Source organism: Natrix helvetica (assembly GCF_964273705.1).
Source record: "Natrix helvetica genome assembly, chromosome: 2".
Taxonomy (NCBI): domain Eukaryota; kingdom Metazoa; phylum Chordata; class Lepidosauria; order Squamata; family Natricidae; genus Natrix; species Natrix helvetica.
The window spans coordinates 23,442,459-23,465,027 of record NC_138552.1 but is presented as its reverse complement, the minus strand read 5'-3'; the positions used below and the strand labels follow the sequence as shown (position 1 = coordinate 23,465,027).

At 38.3% G+C, this 22,569-nt stretch overlaps 3 protein-coding genes across 3 annotated transcripts in view; 2 read left to right on the top strand and 1 right to left on the bottom strand.

Moving 5' to 3' along the window:
• TMEM267 (transmembrane protein 267) overlaps nucleotides 1-22,569 on the top strand; it is a 437,091-nt gene that overhangs the window by 186,472 nt on the left and 228,050 nt on the right. The gene's annotated exons all lie outside the window — the stretch shown is intronic.
• Nucleotides 1,689-8,650, top strand: SELENOP (selenoprotein P). Its single transcript, XM_081940098.1, has 4 exons — nucleotides 1,689-1,931; nucleotides 2,958-3,170; nucleotides 4,548-4,665; nucleotides 6,813-8,650. The coding sequence occupies exons 1-4, from the start codon at nucleotides 1,738-1,740 to the stop codon at nucleotides 7,092-7,094; spliced, it is 807 nt and encodes a 268-aa protein (XP_081796224.1). The 5' UTR covers nucleotides 1,689-1,737; the 3' UTR covers nucleotides 7,095-8,650.
• On the bottom strand, nucleotides 7,644-22,324 carry CCDC152 (coiled-coil domain containing 152). The gene is made up of 8 exons (XM_081940097.1): nucleotides 21,128-22,324; nucleotides 20,172-20,277; nucleotides 17,384-17,452; nucleotides 16,187-16,251; nucleotides 14,156-14,258; nucleotides 11,710-11,837; nucleotides 9,483-9,569; nucleotides 7,644-8,829 (listed from the first exon to the last, which is right to left on the bottom strand). Exons 1-8 carry the CDS (start codon nucleotides 21,266-21,268, stop codon nucleotides 8,707-8,709), a joined length of 822 nt encoding a protein of 273 aa, XP_081796223.1. The 5' UTR covers nucleotides 21,269-22,324; the 3' UTR covers nucleotides 7,644-8,706.

Genomic DNA, 22,569 nt, shown 5'->3' with positions numbered 1-22,569 from the left:
ATGTATGGAAAGGACTGCAGCCTTTTTCCCTTTGCTTTTTGCATGAAGTACGATTCCGATTGTGCCCTTGAACAAGCTCCGATGACACACTTCTGTAATATTGCCGTGCTCCTCCTCTGTGGGATGTCTACTCCCAGCTTAGATGTGCGACCTGTGAGAGAATATTTGCTCTACTGTATGCGAATGCAACTTTTCATGAAGTTATGTTCTGATTAGAATTGCCCAACGAATGAAAAGGAAACGGAGAATGGCAATGCATTAAATATTGTGTAGGTGGGCAGGATTGCATCCGTCACCCATAGTACAATGCGAACCATGTTAGTCTATGGGAGCCCCAAATTAGGAGTTAGTCTTACAGCACCTTTTCAGACAAAAGTTGTTAGGCTAAGCTACTAGACACCTCCTGATTCCTGGATAGCTTCGTAGGAGAAGATCAGAGTTTTTAGAATAATTGAAACCATTGCGTTCTTTACATTACACTCTGCAATGTAAAGTGCAACTCTGCAGTGATTTCTGAGCAAACAGATTCAAAGATCTTATTTTCATGGCAGAAAAGCTTTCTCTCTCTCATATGTTTTCAGTTTTCATCCGTCCCCAACCGCATGTCACTTTCCATGAGCCTAATAACCAAGAAATGTGAAATTTTACTATTTATGTATGAATAGATTGAAGAAGAAGAAATACTTTTCATGGGTTTCAAACATATTCTTGTTCCAAGGGTAGACATAGTGAAGAACTGAGGAGAAACTTCCTGACAGTTAGAACAATTAATCAGTGGAACAGCTTGCCTCCAGAAGTTGTGAATGCCCCAACACTGGAAGTCTTTAAGAAGATGTTGGATAGCCATTTGTTTGGAACGGTATAGGGTTTCCTGCCTAGGCAGGGGGTTGGACTAGAAGACCTCCAAGGTCCCTTCCAACTCTACTATTGTATTGTATTGTAAGTAGAAGAAATATTTTAACATCGGAAATGCTTGAACACTTTGCTTGATTAGGTATTTTATCCTGCCTTTATTATTTTATAAGTAACTCAAGGCAGCAAACATATATAATACTCCTTCCTCCTCCTGTTTTCCCCACAACAACCCTGTTGAGGTAGGGATCGGTTGAGCTGGCTTTCATGCCTCAGATGGGATTAGGACGCACAGTCTCCTTCTGGTTTCTAGACCAGCATTTTAATCGCTATACCAAATTGGTGTGGCCAATTAATAGTTCATGTCGTGTAACTTTAATTTGTACAAAACAATTTTAGGGAAGAGATGTCCCATGTTTTCAAAATCTGTTGGTGCTGCTATTCTGAAAGAGTCAGGGCACAGGACAGATGGTCTGATACAGAGAGTCCTCAACCTATGACCACAATTGAGCCCAACATTTCTATTGTTAAGGGAGACATTTGTTAAGTGAGTTTTGCTCCCTTTTTTTTGCCACAGTTGTTAAGTGAATCATTGCAGTTGATAAGTTAGTAACCCAGCTGTTAAGTGAATCTGGCATCCCCATTGACTTTGCTTGTCAAAAACATGCAAATCACATGACCTTGGGACATAGCAATGGTCATAAGTATGAACCCGTTGCGAAAACATCTGGACTTTGTTCACATAATCGCTACAAAAGTCACATTTTTTTCAGTGCCGTTGTAACTTTGAACAGTCACTAAATGAACTGTTGTAAGTCGAGGACTACCTGTAGTCTTTAGTTTTCTAACTTAATTTTTTTTTCTCTTTGCAGGCCACGTCTAGCCATGTGGGCTGGGCTAGGACTAGCCTTGGTCCTCTGTCTCCTCCCAGGAGGAGGATCAGAGCATCAGGGCCGTTGTAAAGAACCCCCAGAATGGAGCATCGGGGAAGAAAATCCCATGATGACCTCAAGAGGGTCAGTGACCGTGGTTGCTCTACTCCAAGCTAGCTGATACATGTGCCTTTTGCAGGCTTCCAGGTAAGGTCCACCCAAATAGGCAAGTGCCCATGAATGTATATCCTGTTGGGATTTGTTTCTTAAAGCAAGAGGAGTTTTTATTCGGCTTTGGGTGGGGAGTGAAAAACAATTCTGGCACAATAGCAATGGCACTTAGACTTATATGTCGCTTCATAGTGCTTTACAGCCCTCTCTAAGCGGTTGACAAAGTCAACCTATTACCCCCAACAATCTGGGTCCTCATTTTACTGACCTCGGAAGATGGAAGGCTGAGTCAACCTTGAACCGGTGAGATTTGAACTGCCGAACTGCAGCTAGCAGTCAGCTGAAATAGCCTGCAGTACTGCACTCTAACCACTGCGCCACCTTGGCGCTTAATAGCTTTTTCTTGCTTACCAAAATTACTGCTTTACAGTTACGTTTGGACTGAAACTGGCATTCTGGTTTTGTTAAACAACCCCATGTGACAATTTGTAAGAACAAAACACCTTGGTGGCATAGTGGTTAAAATGCAGCATTGCAGGCTAATTCTGCTGGCGGCTGCCTGCAATTTGGCAGTTCAAATCTCACCAGGCTCAAGGTTTACTCAGCCTCCCATCCTTCTGAGGTTGGTAAAATGAAGGCCCAGATTGTTTGGGGGCAATATGTTCACTCTGTAAACTGCTTAAGGGAGTGGTGGGAAACACTGTGAAGCAGTATATAAGTCTTAAGTGCTATGGGTGTTGCTATTGCCTTCTTCAGTAATATTATCTCCATTTTTGAATTTAATCCCAAAGTGGTCTTTCTGAAAAATTAGTGACTGTCCACCCTATTGCATGTGACACGTTTCTTAGGAATTGTTCGCAGGCTAACAGATGGGTTTGTTTTCTTTTTGGTCCAAGTGTATTAAAGCGGCTGTGACTTTTCAAATCCGTTTGTACTGTTTGATTGTATAGTAGGACTCCTAATTCTATAGTATCAACTTAGATAATTGTAGATAACAAATAAACAAATTCTGCTTTTCTAAAGGGAAGAAAATGAATGCATAAAATGTTATTTACTTATTAGACTTGAAGACCTGCAACTGAGGCTGGCAAATAGTGGCCTGGTCAATATCTCTTTCATTGTGGTCAATCACCAAGGAAGCCATTCCCAGCTGAAGTACCGACTTCTAAGAGAAAAGGTTTCAGAAGACATTCCTGTATACCAACAGAATGCAACGCAACCTGATGTCTGGACAACTTTAAGAGGCACAAAAGATGATTTCCTGATTTATGACAGGTCTGTTTATAAAACAAATCAAATGGATTAGAACTTCTTAGGTACTTCATATTTTGAAAGCACATGAGGCTTATTTGGATCAGATGGCGCCCTAGAGTTTTGCATAAGAAGCTCTGTGCCTCTATCTGCACAATACATTTCAGAGTACATAAAAGTAGTTTGCTCCATTCATTTGGCTCTGTGGGTTGAGTAGATTCACAGAAGATGTCAGTGTGATTGGCTACATCATCCGTGTTTGGTTTGGTGAGTAAATCATCAGACTAAGAACTGGAAGATCGTGTGTTCTAATCCTGCCTTTTGCATTAATAATTCAGGTGATCTTGAGCCAGTCATTTCCTCTTAACCTTAGGTAGGAGGCAATGGCAAACCCCTTCCAAGAACTTGCCCAAAAAACTGCAAGGACTTGTCCAGTTTCCAGAGTCAACATTGACTCGAAGGCACAAAAAAACCCAAACTTACATATAAGTTGATTTTGTCCCAAAGTGGTTTATCTGGATCAATTTATGCTACTTAAATGAATGAACTTCCTTACAAGTATTCGTGGCCCTTGCATACAAGTTCTCACTTTACATTTTCCTTACCCCGGTTTTGCTGCTTTTCCAACTAAAGGGACTTTTTGTAGAGAGATGTGTTCTTTCAAATGAGCCAAGGGTGGTCTGCTGGGGGTTTGCAGGAACCTCTACTAAGATTCTGTGCAGTTTGGAAAATCCTCAAATCCCACTCCTGGATGGCCCCGCCCATCCCATCATGCCCCTCTCAGGATTCCCCATGTGACCCTTTTTGGATGCAGGTAGGTGCAAGGCACGCACGGAGGCTTGGGGAGGGCGAAAAACAGGCCTACCGGAAGTTCGGGAAGGCCAGAAACAGGCTCGTTTCCAGGCTCCACAGGGCCTAAGGAGCATATGGAGGTCATTTTCTCCCTCGCAGAGGCTCGCGGGAAGCCTCTGGAACCCGGGGAGGGCAAAAAGCCCCCCACTGGCCATGGTGCCACGCCCGTCATGGCCACACCCACCCAGCAACCGGGCAGAGAACTCCTTGCTAAAAATTTTGAAGCTTACCCGATATGAGCCCTTCTTGTTAATGGGTTTTATCAGGTCCATCTTAATGAGATTTATCGCTCTTTTGCTTTCAAAAAAGTAGGAAAGTTCAGAAGGAGACAAAAGAACTCCTATTCATTCAAAACAGACAGCAGAAGAGAAAGGATTAGGATTACTGTAATGATGCTATTACAGCAGTGCTAGTATGTCTGTAATCCCCAACTTTTCTACAATAGATTTTGGGAATCATGGCAGAAGATAAGAAACTGAAGTTGTTTTTAAAACTCTTCTTAGATATGGTGATGCATTGATATTAAGAACTGGCTTGCTTTCTTCCTAGGTGTGGCCGTCTTGTTTATCACCTTGGCTTACCTTATACTTTCCTGAGTTTTCCATATGTAGAGAAAGCTATTCAGATTGCCTACTGTGAAGACACTTGTGGAAATTGCTCATACACAGTATGTATTCATTTTTCCCTTTCACTAGAAGTATCCATGAAAAAGAAAAACTGATTAAATGCAAATGTAAAAATGTACAGGACCTCTGACCATTTGGTAATTTCTAAGAATTGTATAATTTCTTAGCAAATAATTGCAAACTTTTCAAATGTTTTTAATCCAAAACAAAACAGATTGCTAGCTTTCTTCAAGGAAAAATAGAGAAAGAGGTATAACCGATGGTATCTTCCATTCTGATTTATTAAGTCACAGTGGCTGAGTCAACAAAGAAGACCTGAGGGGAGACAGGATAGCAGTCTTCCAATACTTGAAGGGCTGTCACAGGAAAGAGGGTGTCAATTTATTCCTGATAGTAATCTTGAGGTAGGACAAGAAGCAATGGATACAAGTTCATCAGAGGGACATCCTACCTGAAAATAAGGAGGAATTTTCTGATGGTCAGAATTATTAAACAGTGGAACAGTTTGCCTTCTGGAGTTATGGGTGCTCCACAGTGGTGGGTTCCGGATCCCGTTCCAACCGGTATGCTTGGAACGGCCCCGGAGGCATCCACATGGATGTGCGCAGCACGTGCACAGCGCACATAGCACATGCATGCGTCATAGCGCCTACGCAAGCCTCCGTGACACTCCAGCTGCTCAGCGGAGCGTCGCACAGACGCTGTATGCATGGAAGCGCCGAAGACTTAAAAGACCGATAAGCAGCTTGGGCGGATAGGCCCTCCGCAGCACTGTACTGGAACGGTATCTGGTGCTCCAGGCAGGCTCCCGTACGCCAGTACCGGGGCGTACCGCTTGCAATCCATCACTTGTGGTCCATTTCTGGAAGTTTTCAAGAAAAGAATGAGCAACCATTTATCTGAGATATGAAGACACCTGCCTTGGGCAGAGGGTTGGACTAGAAAACCTCCAAGATCCCTTAACAACCCTATGATCCCATGAGTTCACATAACATGCTAAGCTGAAATTCAGTTAGTATAAGGCAGTAATGGCAAACCTTTTTTGGCTCGTGTGCCAAAAGTGGGGGGAGTGCGGGGGGGGGGTCACGAGCAGGCATGCCACATCCATAAAGAAGTGTGCCACACCCATAATGAAGTGTGCATGCGCGCATAACCAGCGTGACCCCCCATTTTTTGCATGCTTTTTTCACCCTCCCAGGCTCTAGAGGCTTTATAGGAGTCTGGGGAGGGTGAAAACAGCCTTCCCCGTCCCCCCGGAGGTTTCAGGAGCTTCCCTGAATGCTCTGGAGGACTAAAAACGGCCCTACAAGCAAACCGGAAGTCCGTTCCTGAACTTCCGGTTTGTCCATAGGGCCAGTTTTTTGCGCTCCGGAGGCTTCAGGGAAGCTCCTGAAGCCTCCGGAGGGCCTCCAGCGTGGGGAGAGACTCCCCAGGCTCCTATAAAGCCTCTGGAGCCTGGGGAGAGGGAAAAATGGCCTAAAAAAAAGGCTGAAGTCAACTGGCCAGCGCGCCATAAATAATAAATAAATAATAAATGGCTCCATGTGCCACCTGTGGCACGTGTGCCATAGATTCACCATCCCGGGTATAAGGTATGAAGCCAGATAAGGTATATCTGTACAAATATCATTCTACCTCTGGTATGCTTCATCTTCTAGGCATTTACTCTCCAGATGCTTAATTTAGAAAAAAAAAATATTCCCATAAATGCAGACCTGTTGAGCATTTCCTCAACTTCAAAACAACTGGATTGCCACTCCACGACCAATTTGCCATTAAACTCAGTGCTGTTCATCTATAAGATTCAGATCTTTGTAAATAAATAGCATTTTATACATAGTTTTTAATTCCTTGAGAAGGAAGCAAAGTGTTGAAATAAATAATAAATAAACCAACATCAAATGGAACTAGGACTCTCACAGCTTTTGTATGGTCAGATAATTATAACTCTGGATATTTTCTAATGTTAGAGTCTCATGCTGATCTAAGCATAAGGCGTTTTAGAAATGACTTGGACAAGAATAGTCCTGAGAGAAGCTGAACACATTGTGATTTTAAGCAGAAATCCTGGGCTTAGTTACATTTATTTTCTTTAAACTGATTTGAATCTGATCTCTGCTTGCATTTTGTGTTGACATGCTGTATGAGAACTACTGAAATTCTGACCATGTTGTCTGAACTTTTTCAGACACCTGAAATCGAAGAAATATGTAAAAGAATCTCAGAGAATCTCGAAGAAAAGCAAATTGAGGCAGCTTCTGCCTCACAGTTGTCTCCCACTGAGCACCCCCACCATCATCCTCACCCCCACCATCATCATCATCATCATCATCATCATGGACGTCATCCCAAAGGGGATCAGCCAGAAGTAAACCATCAGCATAACAGGAGAGTCTTGGGCCAGGATCCTGCAAAAGCTGACCTTCCATCAGCAGCTCTAAATATTCCTTTGCATAGGGACAGGCTCTGACAAAAGGGGAGTGGCATCTGCAAGCGCCAATTAAGCTGAAACTGGCAGCTCCCATCTGCCAGTTTCAGCTTAATTGATCCCATCTCCACCAGCTGATGCTGACACTGACGGCACTTGTTGTTTGAAGATCAGCAAAGCACCACTTCCTGACATTGTCGTGGAGTGCTCCCATCTTCCTGAAGGTGACAAGGGCAGCTGTTGGCAGATAACGTGGCTGAGTCTTGACAGTGACGTCTGCCAACTGCTGTTTGACAGTTACCAGCAGCAAGAAGGGGTGAAACCTGACAATGAGCAGGACTGGACAACTGAGCCTGAGGAACAATCTAAACACCTATGGAAGATTGCAGACTTTGGAATGCATTCCACAATAATTCGAAAATGGTCCTACTATCTCTGCCAAAGTGTTTGGAAATCCAGGTGCCCCAAAGGGCATTAAAGCAGAGGAATGCATTCCAGCAGTAATCTTCCTGGCACACATACCACTCTGTAAATTATTGGGAAAGAAAGAAAAACAACCTTTACACCTGCCAGTTAAGCAAGAGTTCTTGGATTTCAGCTGTATTTGTTCAGGTGTAAACACGTGCTTGGTTTCACTGATAGAGAATACAGTCCTTGTCATCTGACTTTGCCTTAAACAGTACGAACAAAACTTTCCCATAATGGTATGCAGTTGTTTCTCAGTGCCAGTTCCAAGTTTCTGTGGTGTTCGTTAGCTTTTCTTTTTGTTTTCCTCCCCTACCATTCTGTTTGCATTCATGAAAACAGGAGCAAAAACTATGACCTAGGGGCTTCTGTTGGATACGGAGCAAATAAGAACAGGAGAGGGTAAGAAAAGGTTTGCTAGCTATGTTTTAAAATTATGGGTTAAGACCAAGTGAATAAATGAAAATGTTTTTCTCAGAAACTCGTCATTTAAGATAATTGTATAGAATTCTGTGCGTAGTATTCCAACCCAATATTTCCACCAAGAAGTCTACAGAATTCATTACTCTTAACATCAGATTTAATGTTATAAAATGCGAGTCCTATAACAAGACCTATTAAAATCAATTTCTGTATTTCTGAAACTCTTCACACTCATAGTTCGTTTGGAATTTGGGATAAGTCTTTAAAAACATGAAGTGAGAGTGATGGGATGAAACAAATAGTAATTTCATTGAAGGATAAGCATAAGTACCTGGTAATAAAATTTGAGACTTACACTTAACCATCATTTCAGCTAACCAGTGATTTAGACAATCTTTTGTAAGTGATCAAGCATGTTTATATACTGTCTATCTTTATGTAGTAAAATAGTCTTGTTGTTTGTGAAATCTCTGAAATTAACTGAATTTTTGCAAGTTCTAGAGAGGAAAGAAAATGTTGAACAGAGGGAAACTCTTTATATTGTATATGCCATAGTTCATGATGGTTTGATAGGGAAACCATACCCCTATAAAACCTGAATTATTTTATGGTGAATGCTTACAAGAGGGAAAGTAGTTTAGTATACACAACTGGAGATCTTGCAGGTGGACAAACTATGTTTTAATAAATGAAAACATCTTTAAATTCAATGTGTGTGTCCCATTCAGTTCTGTTTCCTAAGTAAAACTTGTGTCTCATGTTATTCTCAAAATTGCCGCTGTTTAAAATAGCAATCTTTACGTTTGTCGAGCTTTTCTTCTAAGTCTTTGATAGTATTTCGAAGAAATTCAATTTCTTTATTCTTTTCTTCTTGAAGATGCTGGAGCTTCTACAAAAACAAACAATGACAAAATTATACCCTCTTATACCTATACATGAAAAACTGTGTATGTGTATCCATATTTCCAGAAATGTATACACGTACACAAATTGAGATATTGATGTGTTCCATGACTTAGTTTCTAGGAATCAGAATTATTTATTCTCCCATAGACCAACAAATATTCTAAATTATTCTAAAAATTATTCTAAAATATTTAAGGACTAGACCAGACAATACAGCATACTATACAGATTATAGAACAGTACTTAGCTATGGTCAAAGAAGTCAAATCAGATTGATCTGATAATAATTAAGATAAAACAAGTCAAAACACCCAAACTGTTTAGTATGGGAATAAAGATTCCCGGTGAGTATCTGCAGAGGGAATAATATAAAATATCATGTTATCTAATGAGAGAAGCATTTATAGAACTTCTCTTTCTTTTGAAGTAGCTCTTTGGGATGCTTCCCCCTCACCCTCATCCCAGCATAAGACACTGATTAAAAGATAAATTTTATTTTATTTTATCTGGTAAGTTGATATAGCTGCCCATCTCACATATGTGACTATATGTAAGCAGAGTACGGCAAAATATCTGCAGTCAAATCATCTTAACACTTAAAACACTTTAGATTTTGGAGAACAATAAAACACTTACCTTTCTGTAGATATTTTGAGGAAGTCCTGTGGGGTTAGCCTGCACTTTCAGTGTTTTGGTCTGCAGCCTTTCCAGTTTAGTATTGAACTGATAAAAAAATTTAGTATATTGATAAAAATGTAAATGGGAGAAAAAGCTCTGAAATTAACACTTTTAATAATGTACAAGCAACTCTTGGCTAAGGATATTTACATCAACACAGGGAAAACAGACTCCCATTTGACCATGAAGTGCAAATGGGTAAAATTATCATCACATGGTAATATCAATTTTAGAGAGCTGAAATAGAATTTCCCCAGAGTTACTGCAGGAAAGCAAAGTATAAGTAATGCATGCACCGAAGACAAATTCCTTGTGTGTCCAATCACACTTGGCCAATAAAAAATTCAATCCAATTCTATTCATGTGATTAAAGGTACTGTAGCTTAATTGACTAGGTCATATATTTGTTTACTGCTCAGAACTGAAGACTGCAGAAAATGGTGAGGGAAAAGTGCAACTATAAGAACAAAAAGAGAAAGATTAAGGCTGTAATCCTAATAAACTTTCAACAATTATGATATCAACACAAACTCTTAAAGGCATGAATACATTTCTTTTAGCACTATGGAGCATAAAATACTCCACGTAACTTTTTGTTTACTACTTTTTTTGGGGGGGGGGGAGAGAAATCAAAACATGAAACAAAAACATACTTTTGCCATCTTAATGTTAAAACCTATTTACTAACATTAATTGGATATCATCTGCACCCCAATGATATTTCATTCCAAACCGTAGATGACCATTGCTCCTCCCTCAGCAGGCCTTCATGGCAATTGTTTGGATCCACATCCCTGCTCCCCCACCATTGCTTCAGCCAGCCAGAAAGAGCAGGGATCAGGTATGCAAGTAAAGGAACTAAAGTTATAAAGAACCCTGTCAACTTCTTCAGAAGTCACTGGTTTAAAAACCTCCCAGGCAGCATTGCAAGACACTGTTTTGGCCATCTCACTGACTCTTGTCCAGCCAGCTTCTAGTTTCTCCTGAATCATGTTAATTTACAATCTGAGACCCAATAATCTATGGTGCAGGAACTCGCGGCACTGCATATGCTAATAAAGAAGGTTACGAACTAATATCTATGGAGATTCTCAATCATCCAGGTCATGTCTATATTATATGTATGTTTTGTCTATATTTGTATTTTTATGTGTTTTATTGTACGCCGCCCCGAGTCCTCCGGGAGAGGGTGCGGCTAAGAAATAAATATTATTATTATTATTATTATTATGGTTGTCCCAAAGGTGCTTTTTTCAAGAGGCAACTGGATTTTCTTTCACCAGAGTCAGTGGCCTCTTGACAAAAGTGCCTTGGGGATTGTGAACTAATAATTCTAAGTATGCAAAATACTTTTTACAACTACAGAAACTAGATGTAATAATGGAAAAAAACCAGTAATAATTTAACTAACAAGTCTCAACCTTAAGTAAATCTCAGCACAAATCTCAACGGACTACAAAGACACCATTCCTGAGGTATCCTCACTGATGTTCTGATCCCAAGAGAAAATATTCTTTGTGGCAGCTCTGGCAAAAATAATTTGAATGGAAAATGATGAAATATGAAATATGGATGCATTGCACACTGAAATCATATCAATTTCTAACTTAAAATTATTCTAAAGTAGAATAAAATATGGATTAAAATATAAGAATGGAGACGTGGCATAAAAGGAACAGTTAGATGCTTGCTTAAAGGGACAGGGAAATGTCATCAGCCTTCAACCACAACATGTTCCAGCAAATGACCCTATGTCAAAAGTCCAAAACCACAAGGTTCAATTAAAGTTCGTTAATGGCACGTAGTCCATACCTGCAACAAAAGGAGAAGTAAGACCCCCATCTCCTTATAAGGCTTTTTCCTCAAGGTAACCAATAAGAAATGAGTAAAGTGTTTCCGTGTTACACTGAGAATGTATAAGAATGCATGCATCAATAATAAAGATTGTTCAGAACTTGCAATGTTAGCCATGGGCTAACGTTTCTGAACCTGGCTGCCAAATAAACTTTTCCTGTATCCTGAGAATTCTAAGCCTGTCATTTTCTGCAACAATTCCTTGTCAGGTAGTTCTTTTAATTTTGTAAAATGCAATGTTTTGATTTTGATCCACAATTTATAATAAATGATCAATGTAGCATATCTCTTGTTATTCCGGCGTATTCTCAGGGTGTCATAGATGGCATACCTCTATTTGTAACTTGATTATCTCATTCTGCTTTTCCTTTTCTTGAGCTTTCAGTTGTTTAGTTAGTTCTAAAATCTCTAGATCTTTCTTCTCCGTTAGCTTCTTATGCTCTTCCATGTTGCTTTCAACTAATGTAATTGTTAATACATACAAAATTAAAAATGATGAAGCAAAATCACTGCATTAATCAAATGGAATTATATACCTTATTATTTTAATGTCAACATAATTAACAAGAACAATCGCTCACCATAAGAAGTTTCAGAAGTTTCAGTCTTCGTTAATTCCCAAATGGCCTTCACCAAGAGGGGCTTGCAGAAGGAGGTGTTTCATAGCATAGCATGACTAAACAAAGTGCACATTAGGCCTCAAACCCTTTCACTTCATAAAATTAGGGTACCATTATTTGTTTCCTCTGGGAAAATTTCATACATGTTGGACAGATCAAATCTATTAATAGTAGTACATGGGTGATAAGCCATACAGGATTTTGAAAGTGAAAACTAGCACTTGGAAGTGCAACCAGAAACTTATTGGGAACAAGTGCAAAATAAGTGTAATAGTGATTAACAATAGTCAATAAGTGCACCACTGCTTTTTCACCTTCCTATAGTTCTGAGTGATCTTCAAAGGCAGCCCCATCTACAATACATTATAGAAGCCTACTTTCATGGTGGTGAGGTCCTGTCACTTGAGAACCGGCTGCAGCTGATACATATCAGGAGAAGCTGAGGAAAGTTTCTCCTATTTAACTTCCACAGGCATTCAGCAACAACCAGAGGTCCAGGAGGACTTAAAGTGTGACCTACTTCCTCAAATGTGATGCCACCCATCAGGAAACAAGAATGGAATGAACATAAAACTACAAAGGACAGTCAGTAACTCCATCTTGCTAGGGTTCAACTTTAGCATCTTTCATACCATCCAGATTGTAGCAACATCCTGACATTGAGATAAGTGCCATCCACAGCTGTGCTGCAGGTGCCTATATCAAACGGAGTATAATTTAAAAAGGGGAGCTAGGAGGAGCATGAATAATGCCTTCAAATGGCAAGGGTCATAGTTCTTTCTCTGGAGTCAACAGACCAAATTAATAAAAAACAAAAACAAAAAAAACCCAGAACTAAATGATGCCACAGTCACAAAATCAGACTCTGCCCAGGAGAAGTCAAGATTGATAAATCTAGGTGACTTAGTTGACAAAATGTTGAGTAAAATGGTCAACAGTGGTCACGGGGGATTCTTCCATTCATCTTCCTTTAACAGGGAATTTGTTATGTTAAACAAGGCTGGTTGATGAACAGCCCATTGATGCAATAGGGGAGAAGTCTGCCATCCTTTCCAGCATACTATAAACCAGGGGTGTCCAAACTTGTGGACTTCAACTCCCAGAATTCCCCAGCCAGCAGAGCTTGGACACCCCTGCTATAAACTGACACTTCATCTTGTAATCTTGGTCAGTCAAATTTACTTTTGATCTTTCTCTGTTTTAGGTGTCATCTCTAAAGCTTCATTTTCATTTACTTCTTATTGTAACAAAATTGATTAAATATTTTGAAAACAATGTCCGTTCACTCTGCAGAAAAAAAGTCTTCTGAAGGCATGGGACAAGCCCAAATACTTCTGTATTCTTCATATCTTCTTCATGTCTCCATATCATATAGAATATGTCGCCAGAATTAGCAATTGTCCGGGAACTGGAGAACTAAGTGGCAGCACATTCTGTCCTCATCCATCTGCCAAGGGGGCCAAGGGCCATTGGGGGGGACTGTATAACTTTGCTTCCCAGAAAGAACATACTAGTAAGAAGACGACAATCTGGCTCCCTACATTAGCTAAAGCAAAAGCAGCTGTTGTTGCAAGCTTGCTTGTCTCCTCCCTGCCAAACAGAAAATCAGATCCTATTTTTACAGTTGCTTTTGGGGCAAGAGAAGAAAATCACTTAATTCTTGTTCTATTCGCCAGCTATCCATGAAGGACCACCAACTGCTGCTCAGAGACTAGCTTGCTCTGAATTGGGGTTAAATTATAGCAATAAATTTTGTTGCAAACTTGAAGAAATCCTTCCTTCCTCCTTCCTTTCACTTTAATATGTTCTTTACTGTTTTTAAGCAGCAGCAAAGCTAGTTTGTTTTTTAGCTGATGTAAAGTTTTTTTATGACATAATTCACATCTGAAAGGCAGGACCAACGAATTGTGTTACTCATTTGAAACAGCCTAATTTTGCTAGAATGGAAAATAAGTTATTAAAGATGTGCAGAGCATACACGTAGAGCTTTACACTTACTCTCTTTTTCAGTTGGGAATACATATTTTCAAAATACTTGAAACATGTAATTCTCAGTCTTTTACTAGTGAAAAATAATTTAATAGTGCACTCAATGAAGGCTATGCCTTACACTCTGTATCTCTCAAACATGGTGTACACATTATCTATTATGCTTACGTTGCTTGTTCATGTTGCTGTGAAGTTTGTTCTGTTCGTGGTTGTGTTCCTTCTCCTTGTTTTTAATTTCTATAATGAGTTTATCAACCATATTTTCATGTTCCTAGGAATTTATTGAAACATTTAAGTCTTTGCAATTGATTTATCTTAATATAGTTTTCACTCAATGTACTCCTGCAAATTGCTTTTTTTCTAAAAAAACAACAACACAGAAACTTTAAATTGGGTTCCTCAGGGATTCCTTTAGTGTTGGGATCATTCTGGCACCCAATGATCACTTTAGGTGGTACGGGCAAACCTGAATCCTCTGGTTCCTGAGCATGGTTTTCCAGAGCCATGGGCAGATGGAAAGTGCAATTCTTTTAAACTGGGCTCTCCTCCTGCACCTACCAGTAAAACAATCCCTATTTTTGAAAACTGAATCAATCAAAAGAAGACCTGACTAAAAGTGATAGGGAACAGGCAGTGTATGTGAGAGAGTGATGGTGGATAAAGGAGTGGATGAAGACAAGGAGCTAATTTTCTTTGTTGGTTCACAGTGCAATCCTCCTCTCAGCTGTGATTTGGGCTACTTTTGAACATAGGGTATAGGGCAGAGGTGGTATTTAGTACGTTCTGACCAGTTCTGGAGAACTGAAAGTGGACATTTTGGGTGATTCAGACCACCGGCAAATACCACCTCTGACTGGCCCCATCCCCATCTATTCTCTGCCTCCCGAGTCCCAGCTGATGGGGAGGTAATGGGGATTTTTCAGTAACCTTCCCCTGGAGTGAGGAGGGAATGGAGATTTTACAGTATCCTTCTCCTGCCACACCCACCAAGCCACGCAGTAGTAAAAAACTTGGAGTCCCACCACTGGTATAGGGATCTAGCTGTCTGTCAAAATCTGCAGCCCTATTTAGCAGTATCATGCCTGTAGCAAATCTTATGCCAGTATCTTTGGATAGCATTTCAACTTGGCTAGAAGGAAGGGCTCAATGCCTTCTTCAAATTCCACTCTCTTCGAGAGACCAAGCCAGTCTTAAAGCAACAAAAATCTTCTCACTCCACAGAAAAAGAAAACAATTTGCAAACCCTTCCCTTCTATGAGGACATTGCCCAAAGAAAGACAAGTAGCAGGGTGCCACTTTGCAATTCACTGACTCCCTGCTGAAGAGGAAGTAATAACTCAAGTCTTATCAATTTATGTTTCTTTGATCTGAATTACTACGCTTCATGGTTCTACAGCCAAAAGAGCTAGGATAAATCTTTTTTATAGTGGAATCAACAGGAATGTATGCATTTGTCTGATTGTATTAAAAACAAATCTAAATTGTTGTAGAGAAGCAAGTCTTTTTTCCTCTTTATCCATTATGAACAGTTTGCAACCTCAGTCTAAATGCCAGGAGGTAAGGTGAGGCTTCCTGACAATAGGAAAACAGACTGTCCACAAACTCTGCAGAGTTCTGTCCCTGCAAATGAAACCATGATGTGTGTGTGTGTGTGTGTGTGTGTGTGTGTGAGTGTGTGATTGCAGCTCACCCAGAAATAAATCCACTCAGCCCCTTCAATGTTCTAATAAAATAATTTTCCAAGGCTTTTTAACTGGAAATTGGTCATAGACTTGCATTCAAACATTATGATTTAGTGGTAAAGGGCAAGTCTTCCTTTCTAAACAGTAAAAATGTTTGTATTTATGCAATTCATAATTGCCTTAAATGCCATCAAATGTAACATGCAAATTTTACCAATTTAAAATTTAAAATGTAGTATAATATATTGTTGCTTTTATGAACTTGCAAATAATTGTTCCACCCCAGTTACAACTCAGGAGCAAGTATAAAATTACCAGGAGACAAGGCTGGCTTTTAAAAAAAATATTGTGAGCCGCACATAAAACATTGAATTTTAATCGAACAATCTAATATGCTTTTATTTAAGTCATTAACGAGCAATAAGGAAGATAGTAATGATTACTATAAAAATCAGAAAATCATCTAAAGGCTCTCTAGAAATCAGAAACAATGAGTTTTGAAAACAGGGTGACCTACCTTTTCACGAGTCTTCAATTTCTCTTCTAAAATCTGGATTGTGTTTTTGAGCTTCTCATTTTCGTCTATATAAGGATATTAACATTACAATATAAGAGAGATAAATAAATTCCAAACTATTCTGAACTCTAAAAAAATTGTGAGGATCCTTGACTTGAACGTCACTGATTTAAAACTGCAGGGCCATCTAAATTAAGGGTTCTTGCATAAGACAACAAGAGAAGAAAAGGACTTTTAAAAAATCCTGAATCTTTTCATTCTCATATTCTCTCTCAACCGGATATGCTGGCAAAATTGCTTAGAAGTGCCATAAAAGAATAATATTTTTACTTGTTTTTATGGAGTGGAAATCTGGTAAAGGGGTTGCAAATCAGAGAGTGACAATTGGACTGAAAATATTTAAGAAACAACTTAACTCTCTGAAGGATGGTCTAGATAGGAAAGATGTTTTTCGTGAAAAACACTTTGCCTGTGCTGTACTGAAAAATTGTGCATGGCTTTTTTTTCTTCAAGAGTAAGGCACAAATCCTTCTGGCTATGCAGGTAGTCCTTAACTTATGGCCACAGTTGTGACCAGAATTTCCATCATAAGTCATTGCAGTTCTAAATAGAGTCACCATGACTGAATGCAATTTTATGACCATTAAACCAATCAAGCTTCTCCAATAGGCATTTTTGCTGGAAACAGGTAAAAGAGCGCACAAATTATGATCGTGACCACAGGATGCTGCAACAGTTTGTAAATATGAGCCAGTTACCAAGCACACAAATTGTGATCATGTGACTCTGGGGATGCTGTGATAGTTGTAAGGGTGACCACAGTTTGTAAAGCGCTTTTTCTAAGGCCATTGTAACTTTGAACTGTTGTTAAATAAATGGTTTTAAGTCAAAGACTACCTTTACAGGATCTCCAGTGGTGGGTTCCGGATACCGTTGCAACCGGTACAGTGCAATGGCGCTGGGCATGCACCACATGAATGCGTGCAGCATGCGCATGTGTACTTACTGCCCGTGATGCTCTGCGACGCCCCCGTGGGTGCGCGTAAGCCATAAAACTCAAATACCGGTAAGGAGCGCGGGCGGGCCCTCCTTTACTGTATGCCTTTACTGGGGCGTACCGATCTTAACCCACCATTGTGGATCTCCCTCACAACCAAGAAAAATAACATTTTACAAAATCACATTGCACTTCTTTACCTCTCAAATTATATTGGTCCTCTATAGTTTGTTGAAGACCTTTAATCACATTCTGGAATGTAGCACAGTCTTTTAAAAAGAAAATAAGAAAAATTATTATATTTATTTTTAAATTATTGTTATTTTGATAATTATACAAACTTTTAAAAATTATTGCACTGAGGCTTACATGCTTCCAAGATGGGTAGAATGAAATAAAACCCAAATTTGATATATAAAGTATCATTATTTTCTATTTTAAATTTGCTTATTTAAATATCAGCAATTGTACTTAAAAATGTACTGTATAGTCATATTCCAACTATCCTGCAATTGCAAATAGTGGCCACAAGATGGACCTCTGGTATCCTTAATTTTACTCATAACATTAGTTTTAAAATTAAAATGTGAAATTTTGCTTCTTAAGAGTTCAAGGAATAAAAATGTGGAGAATTTAAAGCCACGTTATATTTTCCCATTCTGGAGAGATCTAAAAATGCCTAACAATTTTAATTAAGGAAAAAGTATCACATGTTTGAACCTTCAATTAACTGCTTCTTTGGGCTTGCCTTGCATTTATTGTTGCTAAAGTGGAGTTCAAGTAATAGCTGCTCTATCTTAGAAGAATCTATTCATTATCTCAGCTTCCTTTATATAATTACCGATATTTCAGCATTTGAAAAAAAGTTAAATATTTCTAATGAAAACTGAATCCTAACATTCAGTTATGACATTGCACAATTTATATTCTTACCAGTTATCATTATATCACTTAATTTATCTAGCACTTATATCTTTTTTCAAGATAGATCGTCAATTGTAAAGTAACTAATTAAAAAGCATGTATGAATAATTGTTCCTTTCAATACACACCAGAGGTGGCATTCAGCAGGTTCTGACCAGTTCTGGAGAACTGGTAGCGGAAATTTTGAGTAGTTTGGAGAACCAGTAAATACCACCTCTGACTGGCTCCACCCCCATCTATTCTCTGCCTTCCGAGTCCCAGCTGATTGGAAGGAAATGGGGATTTTGCAGTAATCTTCCCCTGGAGTGGAGAGGAAATGGAGATTTTACAGTATCCTTCCCTTGCCATGCCCGCAGAACCGGTAGTAAAAAGTTTGGAATCCTACCACTGATACATACATTAATGGAAAGTCTACAGAAGCAGGCATTGTCTTTAAAAAGCATTATCTTTAACAGAGAAGAGAATGCTTCTTCCAAGATAAAGCTTGCTATAAAATTATAATGCAGGAATTTTAAAAAAAGTCTCTCAAACCTAGGCTGATCTGAAATCATTGGGCCTGCTTAGTGATTAAACAGAGTCGGGCCTGCTTAGTGGTGGGATGAAAAAGTTAGCAATTCATTATTATTGCTGATTGTGTATTAATGGTTAATAAATTTTATTTAAATGATAATTTTAATTTATTAAATAGTGGGCTTAACACATAATGCAATTCTCAACCTTCAAACGTATAAGGAACTAAAATTAGACACACTGAATGACCACTTATTTTGCAAAGGAATAATCTGTGTTCAGATGATTATGTATTAAAACTAAAATTATGATTAATGTTAAGCTTTCAAACTAAATTACGTAATATGTTATAAAATGAAAAGGCTATTTTTGGTTAGAAAATCAATTTCTCTGGAAATATATATTATTTTAAATCTGCAATTCTGCACACTTTTGTTTGTAAGTAAAACTCACTGAATTTAGTTTCTGTAAACAGACCCCTGAAACCTACCTGAGCAGTTTTGGGTCGCATGAGGCCTTCATTCTTGAGGTAGCTTTGAAGAATGCTCTTCTGCAGCCTCTGCAAACCACATGTGTCTTACAAATTTCAGAGGTTTTGAAGACCACATGACTTCTGGAGAATCCAAGGGCTATGCAAGAGCACATTCCATTCTTGTGCGATCTCCACAGCCTCTGAAAATTGCACAAGACTGTGCAGTTTTCAAATATAGTGTACTTTTAATAATATTTGCTGTCAAGCAAATGCTGGTGTGTCACCCAAATGTCAGTCCTGTCACGTTTGATACCTTTTGACACTTGTGCCATAGGTTCACCTCCACTGTCCTACAGTAATTAGCAAATTCCCAACAATTTTCTAGCACGGTATATCTCTTATGATAGTATGCAGGGTGCTTGCATTGCAGAGGCCAAGATGGAAAGAAGGGAACTGTTTTCAGATGGAACAACATTAACCTGCATTGCAGCAATACAGCTGGCCTGAAGAAACAGCAAGATAGTACGTATGGGTATAGACAGCCAATTTGGTATAGTGTTGATCAGGTTACAAACTGGGAGAGCATGAATTCTAGCCCTTCCTTAGCTCCTCCCGCTCAGTTCTAAGAAACAAGCAATGGAAAGCCAGTTTTGAAAAACATATCCAAGAAAACTGCAGGCAATCTCTGAGAATTAACTACGACTGAATGGAAGAAAAAGAAATGTTCCATGTCTAAAGTTTTGAGGCTTAGTTACTGTGACTTTTTTCATTCAGCTGCTAGCAATATCCAGAGTCATTCTAAAGCGGCAGTGAACTTCATTCCCCAAAAGATCCAATTGCTTTCCAATTTTAAATAGTGAAAATGTATAGGGAAGTGCTCTTCCCACTACAAAGCCCCTATGCGCTGAATGCCAGCTCCTTTGGCGCTGGTGCAATGAGAAAGTTCATTGCCACTAGCCAGAGTATTGGGGCTGCTCTGCTCTTGGATCACCTTTATTACACAAATATAGTATCCACATACACATTTTATGGGTTCTAAAATATGTCTGGTGGTAAACATTGCCAAGGAAATGAATGCTTACCTCGTTTAGCCATTTCTTCCCTTGCCTGGCTTATTGTCAGCAATTTATTCGTTTTGTCCAACTCAAGATTCAGAAGATGATTTTTTCCGTGAAGTTCTGATATTTTCTGTAGGAAAGTATTTGAATTCCAAATAAAACCTCTTGTTTGAAGTAGCCTTCCCAGCTCCTCAATTATTCTGACAGAAAAATCTTTTTTTTAAAAAAAATATGCTGAATGTTTGCTGATATTTGGTCAAGCATTAGAAATCTAAACGATTCTTTAAAAAAAATCAGAATGATCTTGGATGTGCTTCATAAAGAATGATGAATTTAAAGGGACTGATTTCATATCCATTTTGAAACTGAATACTGACTGAATAAAACACTAATAAAATTAGTTATCTGATTATTGGGATTCAGGAAAGGGATTTCATTAGCTCTTTTCCAGAGATTATTTTTGGAAAAATGAAGTCCAAGAGTTCTTTATGAAGGTAAATTGCCCATGCATTCTATTGACCTATGAGTCTTCCCACTAAAACCTTACTCATTATATAAAAATGTAAGTGTAAAAATAGTCTCATAATGTCGAGAGAAAACAATTAGATTCAGTCTGTGACAGACACTGGGGAAATCACTACCTGCCACTACTTCAAATTAAAAAGCATTTTCAGTTGAAAACTTAATTGGCTTGAAGAGATGAATCTCCTAAATGAGATCAGAGCTTACATAACGCCTTATTACATCTACCATCTACCACATTTTTCACAAGTTTAGTTATCAAGAGTTCTATTCCACTGTATAATCAGACCCATAAAAAGAGGGACTTCAAAGGCATAGTGAAAGAAAGTATTTATATATTTAATTTATATGCCATCCATCTCGCTATCCAAAATGACTCTTAGTGAGTTGCTAACTTTTAGAGAAATGTATAAGAATTTGGGTACGGTATATTTTTGTTTTTCTATTTGATCATTTACCATTTCTATATGTGAGAAATCCCCTAAAAGTTTGTCAAGATTCACCACACTGGTTTTCTTCATGTTGCAAGATTGCTTCACAATTTGCTGTACATCAAAGAAAAAATATGTAATATGTATAAATTTAGCTATCTTAAGCATAATGGTCTATTCCTTTGTCATGCGAGAAGCAATTTCCATGGGGAAAATTAGCATTTTTTACATGGTTAAGAAGTGACATAGTAAAAATTTAAAACATATAGCAATGCCTGCATTCTGTGACCTGTATGCACAAATGTTACAGCCATTTTTGTGAACAAGGCCATGAACTGCATTCAGCAATTCTTAATGTTAAATTGTTAAATATGCTAACAATATTGCTATTGTTAAGTATGACTAAGATTTCTGTCTTAGACTCAAGTATCAACATCAAGAATATCAATATTTCAAAATTATTAAAATTTCATGTTTGGGTTAAATAGCTCCATTTACATAATTTCAGTTTGCTTATACACTGTTGATATTTTAAGCTCTTCCTATTTATAAATTAATCAGTGTATTTTTATTTATTCAATTTATATGCCTGACATCTCACTGTTGAAGTAACTCTACTTTTCTCTGATTTGGCTATGACTAGGTATGCAAAGTCTGTTTTTTTAAAAAAGTAACTGAAATTTGGACTGTTGTAAATAACATTTTCAGTCAATAATAATTTTGCCTTTAGGGAACCAAAAAAATTGGCAGTTTTCTTTTGTAGAAACTTGTTATCTGTTATTTTTGTGTGTATAACATTACAGATTGCAATGTATTGTGCCATTCTTATCTTTTAACTGCAGGCTAGGCTGTTTGTAGAGAAGTTTCCAAATCCCCATCTAGCATTTAGTCAATATTGTTAAATGTTTTTCATCACTTTTCCCCCCCATAAAACGTTTCAAATTATTACATTTCTTGAATAACATCTTATATAACATATGCATTGCCTTTTTCTGTACTGTGAGCTGCTTTCTAAGTATCTAGGGCCTTGAAAGCGGGAAATAAACCTACAGTATTGACAAATATGTTTAAAAATTAAAACAGTAAGAGGAACAAAAATGTTCAGCAGGATTATATCACCAATTTCTATTTATCTTGGAAAAATGATGTATCATTTAAAAGTTATGTTTTAAAATTAAGTTGCATTTAAGCTGAGGAAAAAATGGTGCAAGTGATAATTTTGCGAGAGAATGTGTGTGTGTGTGTGTGTGTGTGTGTGTGTCTGTGTCTGTGTGTGTGTGTAAATGCATCACCATTTTTTGTTCTTATCCCTTCAAAAATTAATTGGACATTATGTTTAATTTCATTTGTAAATAAAGAAGCAATGGCTTGTCCCTATTGGTTTTTATCATTAAAATATCTCTTGAAGGCAGAAGAGCAGGCCAAGTCTATGTTTTATCCATTAGTTGGCAACCCCATTGCTGAAGGAA

Coding starts and splice junctions, on each gene's coding strand:
- CCDC152 (XM_081940097.1), bottom strand. CDS start 21,268: ATGCTTAAGATAGCTAAATTTATACATATTACATATTTTTTCTTTGAT. Junction 14,259..16,186: donor AATTGAAGACTCGTGAAAAG/GTAGGTCACCCT, acceptor ATAAATTCCTAG/GAACATGAAAATATGGTTGA. Junction 9,570..11,709: donor TAATCAAGTTACAAATAGAG/GTATGCCATCTA, acceptor TTTTTTTATCAG/TTCAATACTAAACTGGAAAG.